Source organism: Miscanthus floridulus, chromosome 4, assembly GCF_019320115.1.
Source record: "Miscanthus floridulus cultivar M001 chromosome 4, ASM1932011v1, whole genome shotgun sequence".
Classification (NCBI taxonomy): domain Eukaryota; kingdom Viridiplantae; phylum Streptophyta; class Magnoliopsida; order Poales; family Poaceae; genus Miscanthus; species Miscanthus floridulus.
The window spans coordinates 3,903,636-3,928,730 of NC_089583.1; the positions used below are offsets into that span (position 1 = coordinate 3,903,636).

Sequence of the window (25,095 nt, forward strand, 5' to 3'; positions counted from 1 at the left end):
CCGCAAGAACCTACCCCAGAAGTGAGGGTAGCTCAATGACACGCTTTACTAAAGTTGCTCTTCGCGGCTCCCGCGGGGCGAGCACAATGCCCCTCACAAAGCACTTCTCCGGAGCACCGCACAAGCTTCTTGCGGGCTTCGATGGAGACCACCACCAAGCCGTCTAGGAGGTGGCAACCTCCAAGAGTAAAAAGCACCACCAGCTTGCAACTCGATCACCTAGTGTCACTCGATCATGGCTGGAGGGTCAACGACGACGACGCTCTAGAGCGGTCAGGCCGGCTAGAGCAGCCCATAGCCGCCATATGCCCCGACAGGGTCCCTCCCGGGTGTGTGGGGTTTCGGGTTTCAAGAGACCTCGCGCGGTGTGTCTTGTGTATTGCCCTCCCAGCGAGGCCCATCCGACGACGTGTCTTGCGTATCGCGCTCATCGCTGGAGGCACAAGGTCTGAGTGTGGACATACCCTAGGCGCTGGCTGACCCAAAAGTTGGCTGGGCCCTACATCGAATGATCTAGCTCCTTATCGGTGTGGTGACCTAGTTATGCGTCAATAGGAGTATACAAACTTTTGTCATACATCGACATGTATGTTATCTCGAGAAACATAGTAAAAACTAGAATAAATTTCATCGGCGATCCTTGAACTTGTCTTGAGTTCTCATTAGTACTTTTAGACTGCACATCCAGCTCTCTAAATTTGTCCCAAGTGCTCATCCAGGTCCTGGTACTTCTAAATTGTGCATTCAGCTCTCTAAACTTGTCCAAAGTTCTTATTACAGTCATGGTACTTTCAAAATAAACACTCAACTCCCTAAACTTGTATCACTGTAACATCCCGGTCCATCCCCTTTCCCCACACTTCGTTGGATGTGCCCACCACACTCATGCAGCCATATCGCACTGAATCACGTTCGTCCACCCATAGTGGTGTAGCGCACCAGAGCTGGGACATGCGGCGAGAGCTTAGAAAGGATGTGCAGATGTAACTTCTTAGGAGCTGCTAAGCCACTTGGGCGCCCTAGCCATGCTTGCCCTCGCTGTCGTTGTAATCCTCAATTTCGCTGGACTTGGTCTTGTGAAGGACTAGAAACGGCGACCAGAGGGGGTGTGAATGGGAGCCGTAAATTTCTTTTAAAACTTTTCGATCACTGTCCCAAAATCACCGCCAAACAAGTGAATCAAACACCATGATGTCCATGACCCAAGACAGTGGGTGGATGCTAGCTAGGAACACAACGGGACACCACAAAGCAACCGAGCTGAGAAGAACTCACACCAAATCGAGGAACCGAAAATATGATCCTCAACTCCTATTGAAAATAAGCGAGTTTTCGAATCTAAAATACCTAAGTCAACTTGTGACAAGAGTACCAAGATAAGTTCCTTTGACTAGTGTTGTAACACCCCACGTCCAAAATTGCTTATGCAGGCCCGTTACATGTGTGGAGCTGGGCCATATATGCAATTTTGGACGCGGGGTGTTACACCTTGGAAGTTTAGGAGGATGAGGGCCACATTATAAGCCTTGTCGTTCCAAATGTAGCATCTTCGGGTTAACCCTTTTACACAAAGTGAGGACGAAAGTGTAAGAGTAGTGCCACGCATATGTAGACCCGTTCCATGTGCGGTGTTAGGCCATATAAGTAGTTTTTGGATGCAGGGTGTTACAAGTGTAAAGCCAACGCAAAAGACGCATCTCAAATCGGAGCAAGAACGAGAGAGAAGTGGAAGTACCGCGCAGCGCAAGCCACTGACGGACTGTCCGGGAAGGGAGTCCGGACTGTCTGCAATCAACTCAAGGAGAACTGAACTTACCTGCTCGTGAAAGGAGCTGAGGTGCGGACTGACCGCAGGCAAGAATACCAGAACCGATCCAGAGGAAAAGACTCTGCTCGCAGCTAAACCAGGGAGGGCGGACTGTCTGCACCTCCGGTGCGAACTGTCTGTGGCTGGGCAACCTTGTCGACGCAGACACATGGAACCGAGCAGAGGGAGGGAGGGAGAGATCGTGACGGCGGGGCTGCACGCCGCCGCAGTACGTAGAGAGGGAGAGACCGAGCAGCTGGGGACTTGCAGAGTCGGACCAGGCAGCAAACAAAGGGAACGAACACGAACTCGAACTACTGGAGACCGACCACACTGAAGGGCAGCGCCTGTCGCGCCTGCAAGGCCACGGCGGAGGAGCGCTCAAGGCAGCGGGCGTCCACTCAGACGCTGGATGCGCTCGGCGCTGGAGCACAAGCCGACATACACCAGGTGCTCAGATGCACGCTCAGAGAACGAGCACGCGAGAGAAAATTGCAGTTTTAGCAGCCTAAACAATGCGCTTCGCAAAACTAGCATCCAAAACATTATTTTCGTAAAAATAGCACCCAAAACAATTGCTTCTTGTTTTCTTTACCATTTTACCTTTTCTCCTTCTTTCTCATTATTTCTCCTAAAATCTGGACAAAAGTGCCCATGTGCTAATTAAGACGTTAATTTCACGTAACATCCGCATCTGCTGGGCACTGGGCAGCGCTGGTCGCCGCTGCAGGCCTTGTGCCTGGACACATACACTAGATGACCACATACCCACATAATAGAATAAACAAATTTATGTGTATCACACGTTCCGCCGCCGTCTCTTTCCGCACGCGAGCCCTAGCTGGCTCTCCATGGACGACGTGCCGCCGCCGCTCGAGATGACCCCGCCGGCCAACGCGCCGCCGCCGTCCGACGTGCCTCCGCGGCCCAACGTGCTGCCTCCGCCTGATGCCGCAGCACACCCTATTGCTGAGGGGGACTTGATCGCTACGGTAAGAGCCCTGCTGCCCGTTGCCGCGACTCTGGCCTTGTCGCACGGCACGCCAAGGCCGACCCCACTGCCTGCCGTACATAGGTATGCGATGAACGACTGTACTCCTATTCTCCCAATTCCTGTCTGAAGTGCAGTTTGATGAAGTTAATATGATTTGTCAGGTCCGATTTAGAATTTGTGGAAACTATGCCACCAGTTGATTGGGATAGCTTGCAGATCATAGAAACACATGATGAGGAAGGACGAATCGAACTTTTGAGTGAAGATCAGATGTACGTGTTTTTAGGCTTGAGAGACGAGGAGTCAGGAAAGGTAGCTGCATCACATGATCGTGTAATTGTTGAGGAGGGTAGTCATGAAGATGATGCTGTGATTCCTAATAATGATGACATACCCACTGAGTTGGTTATTTCATATGATAAGGACCACCCACAAATGGATCTTGGTACGATGTACCCATCAATGAACGAGTTTAGGTTGGCAGTGCGACAATTTGCAATCAATGAGGAGTTTCAATTAGGGACAACGCACTCTGATAAGGAGAGATTTAGAGGTTTCTGCAAGTCTAGTGATGATTGCCCTTGGAAAATAAATGCCAGCAAACATAAAGGCCAAAGCACCGTTGAGATAAATATAGGTAGCTATATTCCTAAAAATTAGTGTGATTTTTGTAAATTTATTTGTTTCTTATTACTTGTGTAATTTGCAGGTCACAGCTTTAACTGATCGCCATACATGTGTTTCTTCCATGAGGATGAAAACTACTGCAGCTTCTCAGAAATGGGTAGCTAGCAAGGCTGTGAGTATCCTTAGGGATTCTCCCAATATGGGTGCTAAAGAATTGCAAGATAAGTTGCAAAAAGATCACTCTGTCACAATTTCATATGACAAGGTATGGAGGGGTAGAGAAATAGCTCTGGCCGAGGTTTATGGTAAATGGGAAGAGAGTTTTGAGCTACTCTTCAGATGGAAGGCCGAGGTACTGAAGAGGTCACCTGGAAGTGTAGTGGAGATTGATGTAATTGAAGCGGATGGTAATGTATATTTCCATCGTTTTTTCTGTGCTCTTAAACCATGCATTGATGGTTTCTTGGAAGGATGTAGGCCTTACTTGAGCATAGATTCTACAGCACTTAATGGAAGATGGAATGGTCATTTAGCCTCGGCTATAGCAGTTGATGGTCACAATTGGATGTACCCACTTGCATATGGGTTCATAGCTTCCGAAACGGAAGACAACTGGACTTGGTTTATGAATCAACTTAAGAAGGCAATAGGTGATCCTCCACTCCTTGCTCTGTGCACAGATGCATGTAAGGGCTTAGAGAATGCAGTAAAGAATGTGTTTCCTAATGCAGAGCAAAGAGAATGCTTTCTTCATCTTATGAAAAATTTTCAGAAAAGGTTCAGAGGGTTTGGCAAGATGTATCCCGCGACAAGGGCTTATAGGGAAGAAATATTCTATGATCACATGGCAGCAATTCTTAATGAATCTGAAGAAGTGTTGAAATGGTTAAAAGACTACCATAAGCTGTTGTGGTATAGGTGTGCCTTTAATCTAGAAATTAAGTGTGACTACATCACTAATAATATAGCAGAGGTTTTTAATAATTGGATAAGAGACATCAAGGACTTACCTGTTGCTGAACTTGCAGATAAGGTGAATATAGCTACCTATATTTTCCCTACATGTGTTTTTTCAAATGTATATGTTCGATATTAATTGTGTAATTTGCAGGTCAGAGAGATGATCATGAAATTGTGGAACAAGAGAAGAAATATTGGAGATAGACTACCAGCTGGCAAGATACTTCCAAGTATTATGGTTCAGCTAAAGGCAAATACTAGAGGGTTGGGACACTTGAAAATACATGCATCTGCTAATTGGAGTGCAGAGGTCTGGGACAATAGCAAGAAAGTTGAAAGGCATATTGTGAAGTTAAATCAATGGACTTGTACTTGTCTTGAATGGCAACACACTGGTAAGCCATGTCAACATGCATTGGACTTTATAACCACACAGCGGGGAGTTGACCTTGAACAATTTGTGCACGAGTATTACTCGGTGGATAGATTCAAGGTTGCTTATGGTAGAGAGATTGAGCCAATGACAGACAAAACACAAAGGCCTCAAGTGGAGTTGCCATTTGTTGTTGGTGCTCCTCTTGCTAAAGGAAATATGGGAAGACGAAGAAAACTCAGGTTGAAAGGGTGTCTTGAAGGTGGCCATAAGAAGAAAGGTGCTAAAGATGTAGAAGGTGACAATGCTACTGCTCCAAATAATGATACTGCACCAACTAATGCTAAAGGGAAGAAAATGATTAGAGGCCCAATGACTTGCAAGAAATGCGGTGAAAAGGGTCACAGGCAAGCTAGTTCCAAGTGTCCACTCAATGGGACAAAGAAAAAGAGGCAAGTCCTATTTTTTTGTTGCAACCCTTGAATCACCATGTCATTACAAATATTATTTTTTTGAACTTGTAGAAAGAGACAACAGCCTAGAAAGAACGTTACAAAAGAGAATCCAGATAGGCTTAGCACCCCACAAAGGCCAACAAGAGAACAAATACTACGGGCCAGTAGAGAACAAGCCTTTGATCCTCGGTCAAAATGGGCTCTAGTCCCGGAATTTTTTGCGCCCGGGACTAGAAATACCTTTAGTCCCGGTTGGTGGCTCCAACCGGGACTAAAGGTCCCTGCCCAACAGCTACTGCGCCAGATGGCTCCAACCGGGACTAAAGGTCCCTGCCCAACGGCTACTGTGCCAGACAGAGGTAGCAGGCACCTTTAGTCCCGGTTGGAGCCACCAACCGGGACTAAAGGTATACTTTTCCTCCCGGTTGGTGGCTCCAACCGGGAGTAAAGGTCTACTCCCGGGCTGTGGCTGCGCCCGGGGTTGGAAAGTTACCTTTAGTCCCGGTTGGAGCCACCAACCGGGACTAAAGGTTCCCCCTTTATATTCCGGCCGTCTCCTTCCTCCTCGAGCCCAAGCTCAGCACATTTTGAAGCTCACTGCAGTAGTGTTCTTGCTTCCTCCCTCCCTCCATTGTTCCTCCATCCATTCTTCGATTCCTCCGTCGATTTCTTCGATTTCTCCGTCGATACTTCAGTTGTAAAGGTTACCAATCTCATACTCTCATTTTTCACCATTGTCTTATCTCATTTTGTTCACTATATATATATGGTTCTTTATTGTGGTTTTTTTCATTTGTAAGCAATTTGAGCTTAAAATCACTTCAAGCTTGCATATTTACATGAAAGAAGGTTAAAGTAGCTAGTTGAACTTGCGGACCGTGTTCATCTCGGCGACCATGTTCTCTGCCGAGCAGTAACGGACGTCAAGGAGGAGCTTTGATTCTACGAGAGAGAGTGGCAACGGTCGTGGAAGACCGTGTTCCCTTCCTCGTAGAATCGGAGCTCTTCCGTGGCAAGTACGGTGCCGTCCGGTGGAGAAATGCTCACCGAGATGATCACGTAAGCAAGTTCAACTAGTACGGATGGTTATTTATTCATATGTCCCGATATCGTCGCAGTAGTCTGTCAATCACCGTACTTTTTATTTTAACTTTTTATGAAATAAAAACTTAGAAAATAGTTAGAAAATTATAGAAAATCCATACTAGTTGAACTTGCGGACCGTGTTCAGCTCGGCGAGCATGTTCTCTGTCGAGCGGTAACGAACATCAAGGAGTAGCTTTGATTCTACGAGGGAGAGCGACAACGGTCGTGGGAGACCGTGTTCCCTTCCTCGTAGAATCAGAGCTCTTCCTTGACCAAGTACGGTGCCGTCCGGTGGAGAAATGCTCGCCGAGATGATCACGTAAGCAAGTTCAACTAGTACGGATGGTTATTTATTCACATGTCTCGATATCATCACAGTAGTCTGTCAATCACCATACTTTTTATTTTAACTTTTTATGAAATGAAAAACTTAGAAAATAGTTAGAAAATTATAGAAAATCCGTACTAGTTGAACTAGCGGACCGTGTTCATGTCGGCGAGCATGTTCTCTGCCGAACGGTAACGAACGTCAAGGTGGAGCTTTGATTCTACGAGGGAGAGTGACAACGGTCGTGGAAGACCGTGTTCCCTTCCTCGTAGAATCGGAGCTCTTCCTTGACCAAGTGCGGTGCCGTCCGGTGGAGAAATGCTCGCCGAGATGATCACGTAAGCAAGTTCAACTAGTACGAATGGTTATTTATTCACATGTCCCGATGTCGTCGCAGTAGTCTATCAATCACCATACTTTTTATTTTAACTTTTTATGAAATGAAAAACTTAGAAAATAGTTAGAAAATTATAGAAAATCCGTACCAGTTGAACTAGCGGACCGTGTTCATTTCGGCGAGCATGTTCTCTGTGGAGCGGTAACGGACGTCAAGGAGGAGCTTTGATTCTACGAGGGAGAGCGGCAACGGTCGTGGAAGACCGTGTTCCCTTCCTCGTAGAATTGGAGCTCTTCCGTGGCCATGTACGGTGCCGTCCGGTGGAGAAATGCTCGCCGAGATGATCACGTAAGCAAGGTCAACTAGTACGGATGGTTATTTATTCACACGTCCCGATATCGTCGCAGTAGTCTATTATGTGTGTACACTCCCATTCTTCTGTTAATTTGTGGAAATATCATGTGAATTACTTACCTGCCGCAGTAAAAGACAAGAACACAATGACCATTAAAAATATCATTGTTTAGAGATCTAGATAATTTTATAGTTTCTTAATTTTATTTGTTTATAAAAGGAGAAATTTATAGTGTATTAAAAAATGAGTATAGAGTGTAGATGGCAACTGCTTCCGGGTCCTCGGCCTCTCATGGGTTTCCAAAGCGACTTAGGCCGGGCCTCCCTCTCATTCCATGCGGCAAGTGTCGTGATGAGACGAAGATTGTGATGGAGTACCGAGTGAAGAAGGGGGGTCCCAACAAGGATCGTATCTTCTACAAGTGTCCGGATCGCAATGTGAGTTATTTTATCGTATTTAATGATTATGGTTAGTTTATACCTATTTTCATGATGGTTGTGATTAAAGTTCTAATTTTTTGTTTTAATTTCAGTGGGATGGCAGTGGACGATGTTTAGGCTTCTACTGGGAGGAAGAGTATGTTGAACTCGTGCAAAAATATCTTGCACAACAGGCAGATACGGCGGCTAATGAGGCAGTGATCCAGCCGAAGAAGCCCAAAGATGTTGCACAATCGGGGGATCTGTCTGTTTTAGTTGAGATTGGTCGTGAAATCCCAGTGCTACTGAAATGTATTTTAGCTTTAGTTCTTTTAGTGGTAGTTGGGATTGTCTACATTGTAGCGATGCTTTCATAAATTTGTATATTTTGTGGTGGCACGCATGTTGTATAAATAATTAATTATGATCTAGGTTTTAATATGGTATTTATGTCATGTAATGCAGATGAACCGTCATTGGATGTATAATGCTGATCGCCGCTCCCAAGAGTTCATTGACGGCGTGCATTCTTTGTTACGTGCGGCCGAGGCAAACAAACGCGACGGTTTCATGTGCTGCCCATGTGCCATATGTAAGAATACGGTGGAATATCCTTGCTCAAGGACTCTTCATCCACACTTGTTCAAGTCGGGTTTCATGCCAAACTATATTTGTTGAACAAAGCACGGAGAAACCAGTGTTGTAATGGAAGAAGGTGAAGAAGAACAATGGGACGACAATGATATTATTTCCGATGGTGTGTGCTTCAATGATACTGCAATGGGAGAAGCTGAAGAAGAGGTAGCCGTAGAAGATGAGCCGGCTGATGATCTTTCTTAGGTCATTCGTGACGCACAAAGAGAATGTGAAAGTGAAAAGGAGAAGATCAAGTTTGAGCGGATGCTAGAAGATCACAAGAAATTGTTGTACCCAACTTGTGATGCAGGGCAGAAAAAGTTGGGAACCACACTAGAATTGCTGAATGGAAGGCAAAGAATGGTGTATCTGATAAGGGATTTGGAGAGTTACTAAAAATCCAAATGAAGATGCTTCCGAAGGACAATGAATTGCCCGCCACTACCTACAAAGCAAAACAAGTTGTCTGTCCTATGGGGCTAGAAATAGAGAAGATACATGCATGTCCTAATGACTGCATCCTGTACCGTGGCAAAGAGTACGAGAAATTGGATGCATGCCCTGTATGCCATGCGTCGCGGTATAAGATCAGGCGAGATGACCCTGGTGATGTTGAGGGCGAACGTCCGTGGAAGAAAATCCCTACCAAGGTTATGTGGTATGCTCCTATAATACCACGCTTGAAACGTCTGTTCAGAAACAAAGCACATGCAAAATTATTGCGATGGCACAAAGAAGACCGTAAGGTAGACAATATGTTGAGACACCCTGCTGATGGGTCCCAGTGGAGAGCAATCGATAGAGAATTCCCGGAGTTTACAAATGACGCAAGAAACTTAAGGTTTGCTTTAAGTACAGATGGTATCAATCCTTTTGGAGAGCAGAACAGTAGTCATAGCACTTGGCATGTTACTCTAAGTATCTACAACATTCCTCCTTGGTTATGCATGAAGCGGAAGTTCATTATGATGCCTGTGCTCATCCAAGGCCCGAAGCAACCTGGCAATGACATCGATGTGTACCTGAGACCACTTATTGACGAACTTCTCATTTTGTGGAATAAAGAAGGTGTACGTGTGTGGGATGAGTACAAACAGGAACACTTTGATCTGCGAGCATTATTGTTCGTAACAATCAATGATTGGCCTGCTCTAAGTAATCTTTCAGGACAGTCAAATAAGGGATATAATGCATGCACACACTGCTTCGGTGATATTAGAGGTGTATTCTTGAAAAAATGTCGAAAGGTCGTGTACCTTGGCCATCGTCGATTTCTTCCTGCAAATCACCCCGTAAGAAAGAAAGGCAAGTATTTTAAAGGGAAGGTAGACCACCTGACCAAGCCTCGCAACCGAACTGGTGAGGATGTACTTGATATGGTCAATGATGTGAAAGTTGTCTTTGGAAAAGGACATGGAAGCCAACCTGTTCTGAATGACGCTAACGGTCACGCACCCATGTCGAAGAAGAAGTCCATATTTTGGGACCTACCCTATTGGCAAGTCCTAGAGGTCCACAGCTTGATCGACGTGATGCACCTGACAAAGAATCTTTGTGTGAACCTGCTAGGCTTTATGGGTGTGTATGGAAAGCCTAAGGACACATTTGAAGCACAACAGGACCTACGTTGTTTGAGAGAAAGAGACAACCTGTATCCAGAGAAGACAGATGATGGACGCCATTACTTACGTCCTGCTAGCTACACTCTAAGCAAAGAGGAGAAGGAAATCATGTTTGAATGCTTAAACAACATCAAGGTACCATCTGGATTCTCCTCGAATATAAAGGGTATTATAAATGTGCTAGAGAAGAAATTCTATAACTTAATGTCACATGACTGTCATGTTCTCATGACGTAATTACTTCCAGTTGCATTAAAAGGAATTCTACCTCTAAATGTACGTCTAGCCACCGTGAAGCTATGTGCATTCCTCAATGCAATTTCTCAGAAGGCAATTGATCCAACTGATCTAGCTAAACTACAGAATGATGTGGTTCAATGTCTCGTCAGCTTTGAGTTGGTGTTCCCTCCTTCCTTCTTTGATATTATGACACACCTCCTAGTTCAACTAGTCAAGGAGATTTTCACTCTCGGTCCTGTGTTCCTACACAACATGTTCCCCTTAGAGAGATTCATGGGAGTCCTAAAGAAATATGTTCACAACCGTGCTCGCCCAGAAGGAAGCATCGCCAAGGGCTATGGAATAGAAGAGGTCATTGAGTTCTGTGTTGACTTTATTCCCGACCTTGACTCGATTGGTGTTCCTAAATCGAGACATGAAGGGAGACTAAGCGGAAAGGGGACACTAGGGAGGAAAACATATATTGGTACGGATGATGATTATTTCAATAAAGCGCACTACACAGTTCTACAGAACTCCTCTTTGGTAGATCCGTATATTGAGACACACAAGGATCTCTTATGATCCAAGTTTCTAGGGAAGACTGAAGCTTGGATTATGCGTAAGCACATGGAAACTTTTGGTGGTTGGTTAAAAAAATGTCAAGGTGATGAGAGCATCCATGAGCAACTGTATTTATTAGCTATGCAACCATCATGGCATATCGTCACATACAAAGGGTACAAGATAAATGGGAACATATTCTACACAATAGCCTAAGATAAAAGGAGTACCAATCAAAACAGTGGTGTTCGCATAGATGCCACAGACCCGAATGGGAATAAGTAGACATATTATGGACGCATAGATGAAATATGGGAACTAGAATATGCACCTACTTTGAAGATCCCATTGTTCAAGTGCCAATGGGTCAAGGTGACCGGAGGCGGGGTAACAATAGACAACGAGTATGGAATGACAACAGTAGACCTTAGTAATATTGGGTACAAAGACGAACCATTCGTCCTTGCCAAGGATGTGAATCAGGTGTTCTATGTCAATGATATGTCTACCAAACCAAAAAGAGGAAAAAACGATAATGACTCAACCAAAGAGCCAAAGCGACACATAGTTCTTTCAGGGAAAAGAGTCATCATGGGAATTGAGGACAAGTCAGACATGTCAGAAGATTATGAAAAGGATGACCGAATTCCGCCATTCAAAGTGAACAAAGACCCTAGCATCTTGGTAAATGATGAGGACACTCCATGGTTATGACGCGATCATAACCAAGGGACATACGTAAAGAAGAAGTTCACTGCTGTGCCCACTTGATGATATAGTGATTTAATGTAGTGTGTGTTTGAGATATTATGTAATAATTGTGAATTCAGATGTTTATTATGTCATGTTTTAAATTAAATCAATGTTTGATTTGGTGGGATTTCTCTCTAAAAAAGGTAAATTAGGATATTGAGTGATGAAAAATTAAAATATTAACGTTAAAATGATGTGAAAACAAATTTCCTGTCCAAAACCAATAGTTTTATTAATTTTAATTAAACACTACATTTTTGCATTAACAAAATAATAAATATTCGTTACATTATGTTTTATAATTGTAACAAAAAATAAAAAAGTTAGGTTATAGATTTTTCCTATGTGCAATAAAGAAAAAGAAAATCCATATTTTTAACAAAATAATTTTATGCCTTTTATTTAATTTACTATGTATTTAACAAAAACTATTGCATTTCTATTGTATTTAACAAGACTATTGCTTAAAACAGGCGGGAAACAAAACTGCAGGCCACCTTTACTCCCGGGTGGGAAGCCCACCTGGGAGTAAAGGTGGGCTGCAGTTTCGTGGCCCGCAAAAAAAAACCCTTTACTCCTGTTTGGTAATACGCACCGGGGGTAAAGGACCTTTACTCCCGGTGGGGGGATGGCACCGGGAGTAAAGGGGTATGGCCTATATATACCAGGGCCATCTTCTTCCTTGCGTTCTTCGCCAATTCCACTCCCCTGCGCCCACACCACACCGAGGACGCCGTCGCCACCCCGCCCGACACCGGTCGTCACCACCGCCTCACGCGCGTCCACGGTCCCCACGCCACCCCGCGCGCCGACGACCTCGCTGCTGCTGCCCGCCCCGGCCCAACGCGCGCCAGCCGCTGCTTGGTAAGTTTTGGTAAGTTAATTTCGTCATTAGCGTCGACGACCTCGCTGCTGATGCGATCTTGAATGTGTTTCGCCATTAGCGCCGATGACCTCGCTGCTGATGCGATCTTGAATGTGTTTCATCATTAGCGCCGATGACCTCGCCAGCCACTGCTTGGTGTTGTAAAAATGTGTACCGCACGCCAACGACCTCGCTGCTGATGCGATCTTGAATGTGTTTTGTCATTAGCGCCGACGACCTCGCTGCTGATGCGACCTTGAATGTGTTTCGTCATTAGCGCCGACGACCTCGCCAGCCGCTGCTTGGTGTTGTAAAAATGTGTACCGCGCGCTGACGACCTCGTTGCTCTGCTACTGCTGATAAGACCTCGCTGCTTGGATGTGTACTGTGTTGTAAAAATGTTAAGTTCGTCGTCCACGAGTGTGCACAAGCAGCTGTTGTCGGCCACCAGGCCATTCCTTAATGACGACGACAAGCGTAGTCTTCGTCATTAGCGTGCTAACCGACGCGTGTCATCCAGCGACACCAACGAAAACGGCAAATTAAGCGTACGACGATATAGTGGCTAGTCACCATTTATCTTTAAAAATAGTTACAGATATTACGATTGATGTTTCAAGTTACCACCATAAATCGATTTATAAAGACGGTTGGTATATCACCCTGAAATCGATTTGTAGACATAGTTGGTAATAATGTGACCGGTCTCAAAAAGAAATACAGCGCAATGAAGTTCATAACCCTTTCAAGTTAGATTAAGAACTTTCTATTGAAGTTGTTGAGCTAGAAGACATGTACAACCTTTACTTGATGATATTTTCAATTAAAATAGTATATGGCCCCAAAATTATGCTTTAAATTTTTTAGTTTTTCAAATTCAATTTTAAAATGTACATTCTTGCTGTGATACCGAATAGATCTGAAACGTAGAAATTTGTTCTCCTAAACTGAAAACATTTCTCTTTTGAAAGTAGAACATTGTTTCATGAATCTAGAACATTGCCTTTGCTCAATACAAGAATTTTTTCTATCTTCATAGATCAATGTTTGTTAACGAAATTTTATCCAAATATATTCATGTAGGGTCTTTTTTTGAAGGATTTGTTGTAGGATATATAATGGTCAAATTGGAACTCAATTTGGATACCCAGTTTGTAAACTAAGCGTTTTTTAGTTTATAAAAAATATCACATGTGATGATGTAAGCAGTTTTGGTTGGACTTGCAAGCATGGCTAAAGACAATTTGGGCCACAAGAAAGAAAAGTCCAAAAAGAAGATAAATTCTTATCATTTCAGAAATAGTAATGGTTATATTAGCAATAAGACACATATACTTACATTTCATAATGACTTATACTTACATTATCAGCATAGAATTTTCACCCATGTGTTTCTATGTATACCAGCCACCGGCCTCACGTCGTCGTCGTCAGCACACCGGCCACCGCGCCGACACGTATATATACGTCATTTGTATTCATATGCATGTATATATACGTCGCAGAGCACCGCCGCCCTCGTTCGCCCATGCGTTTCTATGTATACGGCGAGCACCGCCGCCCTCGTTCACCCATGTGTACAGACATATATACGGCGGAGTGGAGCACCGCCACTCTTGTCACACCGCCCTCTCTCGTGGCCTAGTCGATCAACATTCGTATTATCGTTATCGTTAACGCTAAACAATCACACCAGGGCGAACCACGTTGTTGATGTCACCGACGTGGTTCGCCCTAGTCACCGACGCAATTCGCCCTCGGCCGTTTATGTATAGCCCTAATCCGCCCTAGTACCGACGCAGTTCGCCCTAGTGTGGCGAATTGCGTCCGTGACCGAGGGGTAAGATTTAATAATGCATATTGTTCATAGATTTTACGCATGTAAGCAAAGATTTGACGTACTATATATTGGTTTTGTTTTTTGAAGCTAGATGGCCGACCCGAGAAACATGGATGAGGAGGAGTTGATGATGAATTTGATCAACACTGGCACTCAAGTTGCCGGCGATGATGGTGCTAAAAATAACGTGCAAGAGGATGCAGATGACGGGAGTCAGTACTTAGCTCTTGAACAAAATGAGCAACAACATATTGGCCAAGTATATATTTTTTATTATTAGCTATATATATTATCATATGTCTTATGTGTGCTCATGACATTAAAAATAATGTTTATGTTTTGTAGCCCTCTGGATCGACATCAACAACTATAACGAAGAGTAAAAATGTTCGAGGTCCCAAAAAGCCATTGGAGGGCCGCTTTATCATCTCAGAGTTCAATGTGGATACAGGAGAACCAGGGGACCGAATAAAATGAAATTTGTGCACCACTGTGGTTACCTTGTACGGAACTGGCTCTCGATTAGTACCCATGAATGGAAGAAGAAGACCAATGCTCCTCATATCAGTTTTGTCTCCGATCGTGACAAGACGTTAATTTGGAAAGATGTCTTGGTACATTTCACGCTCCAAACAGATGGTTATGATGATATAATTGATGGTGATGAATTGAAGGAGCGAGTTAGGGATTGGGCAATGAAGAAGATGGCCACCCAGTTTCAGACTTGGAAGAAACACCTATACATGACGTATGTCAAGAAGAACATAGCACCAGATTTTACTGTCCCAAGCCCGATCTCAAAGCAGAGGCCCTATTAGGATGAGTTTGTACAGTACAAGACTTCGGAAGAGGGTGTGAGTCAGGTGATAAAGAACCAATGTAATATCCAACAGAAGACATACCACCATAACTTGGGATCAGGTGGCTACCCAACTGCCATTAAGAAGTGGAACAAAATGGAAGCAGACCTTCTTGCCAAGGGTATGAGACCAGAATCACTCGAGTGGGGAGAACGTGCAAAGAATTGGTTTTTCGCTCATGGGAGAACACTAGACCAGGAGACAGGGAAGTGCGTTTATGGCGCAAGACTACAAGAAGCAGTAGAAAGATTGTTTTATGCTCAGAGAGCTACTGCTAGTGGTGCGTTCATGCCCAACAGAGAGAAGGATGAGCTGACATACGCCATCGGGACTATTGAACATGGTGGCCGAACTAGAGGCAAAGGAAGTGTCTCGTGGGAGCATGGATTCCCTCAGGACAGACCTTCCTACAGAAGCCGCCAGAGAAAGAAGGAAGAAGAGGCACAGCGGCTCTAGAGGTTGGAGGAAGCGGTGCGTGAAGCATAGGAGCGGGAAAAAACCTTGAAGCGAGAATGCAGGAGGAAATCAGAAGGCAAGTGCAAATAGCAGTGAGTGCAAGCAAGCAGGCATCAGAGCCAGGAATCAACATTAGCCAATATGTTCAGTTGAAAAGCAGCAGCGCTTCCACGGAGATACCAAATCAAGGGGACACAGGACTGCGCTTCCCTGTGGATGACGTCACTAAACCTTGTACAATGTGTGAGCTACACATTCCGAAGGGGAATTCCACAATCAAGGTGGCTATTGGTCTTGTTAATCCTATCGACCGAACCAAGACACCAAGGATTCATGGGAATATAATCCAAGAAGGATATGCTACCATCTCGGTAGATAAAGCTGAAAAAGGTTTTAGTGATTTGCCTCTTGACATTCTTGGAGGTGATGGCGAGAAGACTCTAGGAGAAGCGGAGAAGACATTCATTCTATGGCACAAGCGCTACATTATCATTCCAGGGATGTCAGCTCCACCTCCTCTAGAACTACCTCATCATAGGTACATGCGGATGAAAACACTACATCATTAATTTGTATTGGCTTAAATAATTAACAATCTACTCATAATAATATGTCATTCGTTTTTTTATAGCAGATCCTCCCCCAACCTAAATCCAATTGTTCAATGGCCAGATCATCATAGTGCTCTGTACGATGACATTGTGTTGGAAGGCGAGGCTGCATCCACACCATCTCCAAGGAGGTCTCCAACGCCACAGCTGCCATCTCCAAGGAGGTCTCCACGCCGCTGCCAACACCTCCAAGGAGGTCTCCAACGCCTCCCCCGCCCCCGCCTACCAAGAAGCCTAGCAAGAGGCCAGCCCCTCAAATGAAGAACCAGTCCCCGCCCGCAAAGAAAGCCACCGTGAAACCAAGGGCTATTCCCAAAATAATATCTGAAGAGAAGGAAGAAGGAACTGATGCATATAAAAAAGATATGTCTAGATTCTATGACAAACTTAAAAAGAATCAAGAAGCAAGGAGAAACCCGGAGAAACCATACTTCTTTGTAGCTCTAGATATTCTAAGAAAAAGGGTGGCTTCTTACCAGCAACAACAGCGGGAATCTCATAAGCCGTCCAAATTAACGTTATTGGACTATGACTGCACTCTCACCAAGTCAATTGAGGCGGCACAGAAAAAGAAGCGGGCAGGGAAAGGAGTTGCCCAACTCGGACAACAAGCGCACCAATCAGTCCCCCCGCTAGTTGTTGGTAATGAATATGGTTCGAATTTAGGATTAATGCATCAGGCAAACATACCTCCGGATGTCGATTTGGATCACCTTGGTGAATTTATTGATGAGACTGGTCTCGACCTTTACCAGATGTTTGGTGATGGAAACATTGAGAGTGCGGCGGAGGTTGATATTTGGAAGAAAAAATTTGTACTAGGCCAGAGTCTATACAACCCTCAAGCCTTATCTGATTTGGGGACGCAAATGTACCTGCTAAACAAGTGGTACATGCAGGCATCTACCGGTGGAGACTTCTGCGTTGGTGTCAGAATTAGAGACGAACATTGGTTCCGTGGCGATGATGTTATGTATGTTGACTTTGTAGAATTTCATCAACTATGCCACCTGACCTCTCTGGACAAAGTTATCATTAGCTGCTATTGCCTGTAAGTAATAATTCTTTCGATCTATTATTAAACTCATCATATGTGTGTATATGCATATAAATTATTCTAACAAGTACTATATATATGTAGATTTACAATGATAGAGCTCAGAAAGGAAGGCTGCAATGAAATTGGTTTTGTTGATCCCCATATAATATTCAAAGACCCAATTACTCCAAAGACTAATTGGAAGTCTAAGTCAGAGAGTAACCTCATGAACTTCTTAGTGAACCAACGCCAGATGAAGGATATATTATTTCCCTATAACTTCAAGTGAGTGTTAATAATGTCGATCATCCTTAATGGCTCATATGTTGATTCTAGTTAATTAATGAGTGTTATGCGTTATATCCTATAAACACATGCAACAATCACTGGATATTGATGGACATCGATCTGGTGAAAAGTCACTTGATAATCTATGACTCGATGAGAAAACCACAACAAGACTACCAAGATATGATAGATATTATCCAGAGGTAATTTCAGGATCTCTAGCAACTATATACACACACAAACATGATGATTAACTATATCTGATGATGTGGCAAATTTTTTATTGGGCAGTGTTTGGAAAACCTTTATTGAGAAGCAACACATGGAAAAATGCAAAGCGCCACTGAATGTAATCCCTTTGAAAGTAAGTCCCCTGAATTGCATCATCTTTATTAATTAAACATATAGCTTTCACCGGATCACTAGATTGGATGACAAATCTTTTTCTTGTAAAGTGGTGTCTGAGGCAGGAACAGGGGAACAACTACTGTGGTTACTATGTTTACAAGTTTATCAAGGTGGTCTCCCAAACAACTCCTACAGAGAGACTCAAAGTACGTTAACAATATACTATATATTCATTTAATTATTATTATTGATTGTGTTACTATGTCTTTATATATGTATATATGTACATATATTAATTTATTTTCCTTTAATTCAAACCTGTAGACTCGATGGTTGGAGGAAAAGGTCATACGACAAAACCAAATCAAAGTAATTCAAGAGTCTATAGCCGGATTTTTTAATGAGCAGGTCATCGATTCCAAGGGCGAGTTCTACTTCGACCCAACACTGCCATGGAAGCCAAGCTAGAGGATGAGAGGAAACTTGTTATATCACAACAACTGTAATGCAATCTTTTTGTAATATATGCACATGAAATAATATAATGTAAAATACACATATGCATGCATGCATGTAAATATATATATGATGCATGCATGCATATATATATATATATTTCTATGCTTGAATTGTGTGATTTAATACGTTCATTGTGCTTGAACCGAAACATACTATACACGCGTATAAATGTATAATTAGCAGCGTACAATACGACTTCGAAAACAAAAAAATGAAAAGAAAAGAAAAAAGAAAAAAAAACATTTAGTCCCGGTTCGTATTACCAACCGAGACTAAAGGTGCCGGCCATTGTGGCATATCAGGAGGCACCTTTAGTCCCGTTTGGTGTTACCCACTGGGACTAAAGGTCCTCCTTTAGTCCCGGTTCCCGACCCGGGACTAAAGGACCCCCCTTTAGTCCCGGATGCTTGCTCCCGGGTGGGGAACCGGGACTAGAGGGGGTTCCCCACCGGGAGTAAAGCTCGGTTCTCTACCAGTGGGGATAGTCCAGGAAGGATAACGAGAAGGTATGAAATAGTAACACATTTAACCTATGTCATTTTACTCTAAACAAATAAAAAGATTTGTCTAATTGTCATTACACACATTTGTATAGCCGTCTTGCTTTTTTACTGGGAGATGACAGTTCTTCACAGACCTCCACCACTACTCCTATGAGGATACCTACTGCACTTGCACCAAAGAAGATGACTCCAAAGAGAAAGCTACATATTGGATGAATGATATTTTGCAAGATGTGGTCACTTTTATTTGATATGAAATGAACTCATTTAGGTTTAATTTATGGGTCTGTGAGATGAACTCCTGTAGTCTAGTGTGAGATGACCTCGTTTTCCCTTCATCTGTGAGATAGACTCGTTTTTCCTTATCTGTGAGATGAACTCATTTAATCTCAAATTAAGAACGTGTGATACGCATAAATTTGTTTATTCTATTATATGTGTATGTGGCCATCTAGTGTAAGTGTCCAGGCACATGCAGTCACACGCAGGCAGCCAGCGCCCAGGCCTGCAGCGGCGACCAGCGCTGCCCAGTGCCCAGCAGATGCGGATGTTACGTGAAATTAAGGTCTTGATTAGCACATGGGCACTTTTGTCCAGATTTTAGGAGAAATAATGAGAAAGAAGGAGAAAAGGTAAAATGGTAAAGAAAACAAGAAGCAATTGTTTTGGATGCTATTTTTACAAAAATAATGTTTCGGATGCTAGTTTTGCGAAGCGCATTGTTTAGGCTGCAAAAACTGCAATTTTCTCAGCACGCGACGTCCCAACCCATCGGTCAAGATAGGAGCTACGACTGGTGACCTCCAGAACCGAGCCAGAGCAAACGCACGCACGAACAGAAACGGAGGAAAAAAAAGAGGCGGCCAAAAAATCAACGAGAACTCGAACAAATCGAAAAGATTGGGTCCCAAAATTTGCAGAGGATCACAAAGGAGTTAGTGAACTATCTCGAAAGAATCATCGCCCAATTTCTACCCAATCTCCGAGAAATTTCAGATGGAGCCAAGAACGCGAAAAAGTCCCTAAAAATGAAAATCATTGATTTCTCCGTGCTCCAGTCGATTCAATCAAATTAACTCTTAGGATAGCTTCAACTCCGAATCAACGCAAAAAGGACCAATCGATTTGGACTGAAATCGATGAAACGAAAAATCCCCTAAAATAGCTCCGAAAATAAAAAAATGAATAAGCCTAATTTGGAGAGTGAACAACCGGTGCACGAAATTGATCCTTGATTAGCTCAAATGGTCATATTACAAGGCACTCTTAGCCTATCCAAAGCTAAGATGACAAAAAGCTTAAGAACAAGAGCCACTCCTCTCTCTCTAACCCTAGTCTCCTCTCAAAACCACAAATGAGAGTGACCCTTCCAAGGACTCAAAATTATTCTCAAGCTTCCACGTACCACGGATGAAGGAAACACCAAGTTTGGGATTTTTCGGAGATGGTTTGCTACTTTCTGAGATTTAATTGAATTTCCACGTGACAACACCAATTAATTATAGGTTGAACTGAGTCTACCCACGAAAAGAACCAGAATGGTGCCAAACATTTACACAGGGTCTCATGTGCCCTAGGAATCAGAATTTTGTTTAGGTCAATGAAAAAATCTAGTGGGTCGAAGATGTAATCCACCCTCTTTTGTCTCATTCAACATAGAGAAAAATATTACAATAAAAAATGAACAGAAAAACCTAAGATCTTGTGTGGGCGTTAATTTGGGTATACATGCTTGCCAAATTTTTTTAAGCTATTTCAACATAGGCGGAGTATACATGCTTCACAAAGGTACATGAGCCCTTTCATCGAAACATGACTATACACATATGTTATTAAGGATTCTGTGGTTCATATGCATTCTGGTGTCAAATTGGTCTCAAACTTTTTCTTAGGCTTGCACATACCACGGGTGAAGGAAACACCAAGTTTAGAATTTTCTGGAGATGGTTTGCTACTTTCTGAGGTTTAATTGAATTTCCGCGTGACGTCACCGATTAATTATAGGTTGAACGGAGTCTACCCACGAAAAGATCTAGAATGGTGCCAAAATTTTACACAGGCTCTTATGTGACCTAGGGATAAGAATTTTGTGGAGGTCGATGAAAAAATCTATTGGGTCCAAGATGAAATTCACCCTCTTTTGTCTCATTCAGCACATAGAAAAATATATTAAAAAAAACTGATCAGAAAAACCAAAGATCCTGTGTGGGGTCTTACTTTAGGTGTAGGGTCTTACTTTAGGTGTACATGCTTGCCAAAAAAATTTTAAGCCATTTTGATATAGGAATACACATGCTTCTATTTATTCAGTATAGAAAAGAAATTATATATATATATATATATAAACATCATTGTCGGTTTAAAAAAACCGGCAGTGATGAGACGAAACCGACAGTGATGCTAGTTATCACTGTTGGTTCATTTTGAAAACCAACAGTGATTTATAAAAAAATTAAAAAAATTGTGTCAGCCCTCGGGTTCGAGCTCGGGTTTCGGGGACTAGAGTTCTAAGTCTTAACCGCTGCGCTAGTATAGGAGGTTTGTCAAGGTGTATTTTATTTTTTCTTTTTGACCTTTTAGAGCGCTTAATAATTTATAAAATTAAACAAAAAAAATTAGGCCACCAGGGACTCGAACACGGGTCTCGGAGGCTATATTGCGCGGTCTTAACCGTTGCGTCAGTCGGAGGATTTAGAAAGAAAGGGAAAAGATATGCTACTTAACCCGTAACCGCTGCACCCCCATTACTATCGGGACCAGGAATGGCACGACAGTGATATTGCCTCATCACTATCGGTTTAGACCTTGCAACCAGTAGTGATGAGCCATTGGGATAAAAACAAGGCGCGGGGTGAAATGTGCTAAAGTCATTTCAACCCCGCGCCAACACCCTCCCCGTGTCGTCGGAGCACCACCCCACGCCGACGGGCACCATTGCCCCCCTCGTCGCCGTTCCTAGCCCTACGCTCCTCTTCTTCGACGCTGATGCCCGTGTGTCCCCTCAATGCGTCCCCGTTAGTCCCGCGCTAGTGCCCGTGACACCGTTCACCGCCCCATGTCGGAGCACCACGCCGTCCATGCCCTCGTTCCTCATCCATGACGCCGACCGTGGCCCTCCTCATCCACGCCTGCACTCCCACCGCCAAGGCCTTCAAGAGCGCACGGACAACTACTTTCCCACCCCCCACGGTGACTGCGTGGCTCACTGCCCGCTATATGTTTGATGAAATGCCCGTTAGGTTAGCTGAGGCCAACCTGGGCTCTGCCCCCCTTCCTTCTTGCATACGAGCTTCAATTGCATACGAGAGTAGATTGTGGTGGAATGAATTGTGCGTGTTTTCATACCGTAGTGTGAATTGGAAGTAATAGTTTGTTAAAATTTGTTGCCTGGTTAACATGCACTAGAATTCAGGTACGACAGTTAAATCAAAGCCGCTTGGTATAATATAGAATGTGTAAAATTGCAGTACATGTATTAATTTGCAGCAACGTGTGTTATCTCGTGATGGTTTTGTTGATATTGTATCCTAGTTGGTGTCATCAGAAGACTGGATAGGAACTGGTTTTGTACCTTTTTCTGACTTGGGTGACCACTTGCAATGAGATAGTTTTCTGTGTAGCTTCCCCAACTAGGTTCCATCTCATTTTTGGAATTGCTGCATCATTTTTGTGTTTGTGTTTGATGCTAAGTTTTTGTTCTCTTTATTTTTGCATATGCTACTAGTAGTTGTCCACAGCCAAAACTAATCACGATCGTGTCACAGCCATGACTCATCGTTGCCTATTACCCCATCACCGAAGAACAAATCGGCAACAAGAAGCGACTGATATCGCTGGGATGGGAGAGCCGCATGATTCGACAAACGGTGACGGTGTCAATTTGGACGGTGAGAACGAGCAGCCATGAATCCCGTTTGGCCTGCTCGAGCTAGGTCAAAATGACCAAGATGGCCAGGTAACTTTGGTACCATGTGACTATGTAGCCACATGTGACCATGTGACTAATAAATTGAGAGGGTCATAGCTTACTTGGAGTCTCCAGCAGGAGCCTCCGCCGACCAAGGAGTCAAAGGGTTCGGGTAGCAGGAAGGCCAGTTTCAAGCGAGGCATGTCAAAGCTTCCTGTTGGTAGGAATGCACACTGGCACATCACTGAGTTCAATGAATTCAGGGATCCACTCTCACCGCTTATAGCTTTGACCAAATACAAGACTATCCTTGGGTTACTTGTAAGGGACTTCATCCCGATTAGATACAGGAAGTGGATTGGGAAAGATAATGACCCATGGAGGGTTCCTGAAAGTGAGAAGGATTACATATGGGATATCAAGATCCCAGAGTATTTCACTTTCTCAATGGAGTATGACAAGGAGGTAGTCAAGAAAAAAACAAAAGAAATTATGGGGACATGCTTCAAGAATTTCAAGGGGACATTGTACAAGGATTTTGTCCTCCAAAATAAAGAGCCAGATTTCGATGGTGGACAGTTTAGCAAGCAGAAGGACTTCTGGCAGGATTTCAAGAAATACAGGTTATCCGAGGAGTACTTAGAGCTGAGTAGAAAGAATAAGGAGAACTCATAGAAAGCGATGAATCCTCATCATGTCGGCTCTCGTGGCTACACCAAAAAGATGCCAGAATTTGAAGCAGAACTTGAAAAGATGGATCACCTTGCTGAGGAAGGTGTTCAGGTTGAGACCGCCCATTGGGAGTCAAGATAGGTAATATACTATATGGGGAGGAATGTATGCCACGCCGAGGATGGTAGATTTTGCTCCACAAATCCACTCATGAGTGAACTCATCCAGAGGTCTCCCAGGTAACTGAGGAGGTGAGGCAAGGGACTCACACTTCTAATATGGAGAAAGACGTGCTCACCCAAGCACTCAAAACCAAGGAGCACCCTGGTCGCACTAGAGGAACCGGTGTTGTCCCTTGGAAACTAGCATTCCCTGAAGAATCTCACACTTATCAAAGCCGCTCGAGGGGTAGAGCGGAATAGGAGGTAGAGTGTTTGAGGCGACTAAAAGAGATGGAAGACAGAATGGGCGCATGGATTTAGTTGACTGTTGAAGCACGAGTCCAGCAAATTTTGTTGTCCAAGGGGTCAGGAGTACCACAAAACCCTACTCCTACTGCCTTTAGCCCATAGTTCAGGGGTTGCAGCAGGTGTGGATTGACCCCGCTCGACGATGAAGATGCGAATGTGCCTCATCCGGTGGACGTCATCACTGAACCCATCAATGTCAAGTTGTACATCCGTTAGGAATGGACAAAGGACAAGGTGGCGCTCGACCAGGCCTGGCCTATGGGAGACAGGACCATTAATGGCCGCCCAATTCTATAGTGGTACGCTCGCATCACCATTGATAGAATACCTGATAAGAAGTATAAAAAGATACACATTGAGTACCCCGTAGCGGAAGATAGGCCAAAACTTAGTCATAACAAGGGCTCTCAAGTGGCCTAGCGCAAGCACTTCATTAAGCTTGACCACCAATTGTCCTCTGATGATGAGGACGACTGGGAGTCTTCACCCACCCACAATGATCACTCACCATCTCCTAACAGAGATCACTCCCCTCCTCATCCCTTGCCATCACCCTCGAGAAGACAGGGGTCTCGTTCTATTCCTCCTCGTCCGACTCCATCTGCATCAGCCCTGAGAAAAGAGAAGACTCCTCCTCCTCCTCCATCTTCATCCGCCCTGGGAAAACAGAATTCTCATCGTCATCCTCCTCCTCCTCCTCCACCTTAGCCCAAAACAAGATCAAAGGTATCCTCGCAGTCGTAGAAAAGGTCCTTGGATTCGGTCGCTAATGCTCCCAAAGTGGACCAACCAAAAAACCAAAGGCCGTTCAGTGGCAGCATTACAAACTTGATGAAAGAAAAATTTACAGCACACATCTCGAAGGAAGATTATGTTAGTTTCTTCAATCTCTGTGCCTCACTACGTTAGTGTTTGTTGACGTCCGAATTTGAAAGGCAAACACATAATCAGTATGCTGCAATAAGAGCCGAAGAAATACACAATGAAGATTTAAGGAAGATACATAAGTACATCAAAGACAACCCCGAATTAACCATGGAAGAGGTCGTGAACATCTATTATGATGTACAAGGGACGGGAACACCGGCAATGAAGTATGAAAGGGGCAATCTTTTGGTTCTCGATGATGAGTATAAAAATTTGACAACATATATGCGCTATTTGCATGAATATTACATGGCT

The 25,095-nt window shown here is 43.8% G+C and overlaps 1 protein-coding gene across 1 annotated transcript; it reads left to right on the top strand.

Annotated features, from left to right (window-relative positions):
• The first annotated feature begins 3,993 nt into the window (after positions 1 to 3,993).
• On the top strand, positions 3,994 to 19,080 carry LOC136552989 (uncharacterized). Its single transcript, XM_066544575.1, has 5 exons — positions 3,994 to 4,461; positions 4,540 to 5,217; positions 5,290 to 5,380; positions 18,822 to 18,867; positions 18,957 to 19,080. The coding sequence occupies exons 1-5, from the start codon at positions 3,994 to 3,996 to the stop codon at positions 19,078 to 19,080; spliced, it is 1,407 nt and encodes a 468-aa protein (XP_066400672.1).
• Positions 19,081 to 25,095: the final 6,015 nt, after the last annotated feature.

Excerpts from the sequence above, each read along its gene's own strand:
- LOC136552989 (XM_066544575.1), top strand. The coding sequence starts at position 3,994 with ATGTACCCACTTGCATATGGGTTCATAGCTTCCGAAACGGAAGACAAC. Across the intron at positions 4,462-4,539 it reads TTGCTGAACTTGCAGATAAG|GTCAGAGAGATGATCATGAA; the intron begins GTGAATATAGCT and ends TGTAATTTGCAG. Across the intron at positions 5,381-18,821 it reads AGAACAAATACTACGGGCCA|CTCGGTTCTCTACCAGTGGG; the intron begins GTAGAGAACAAG and ends CCGGGAGTAAAG.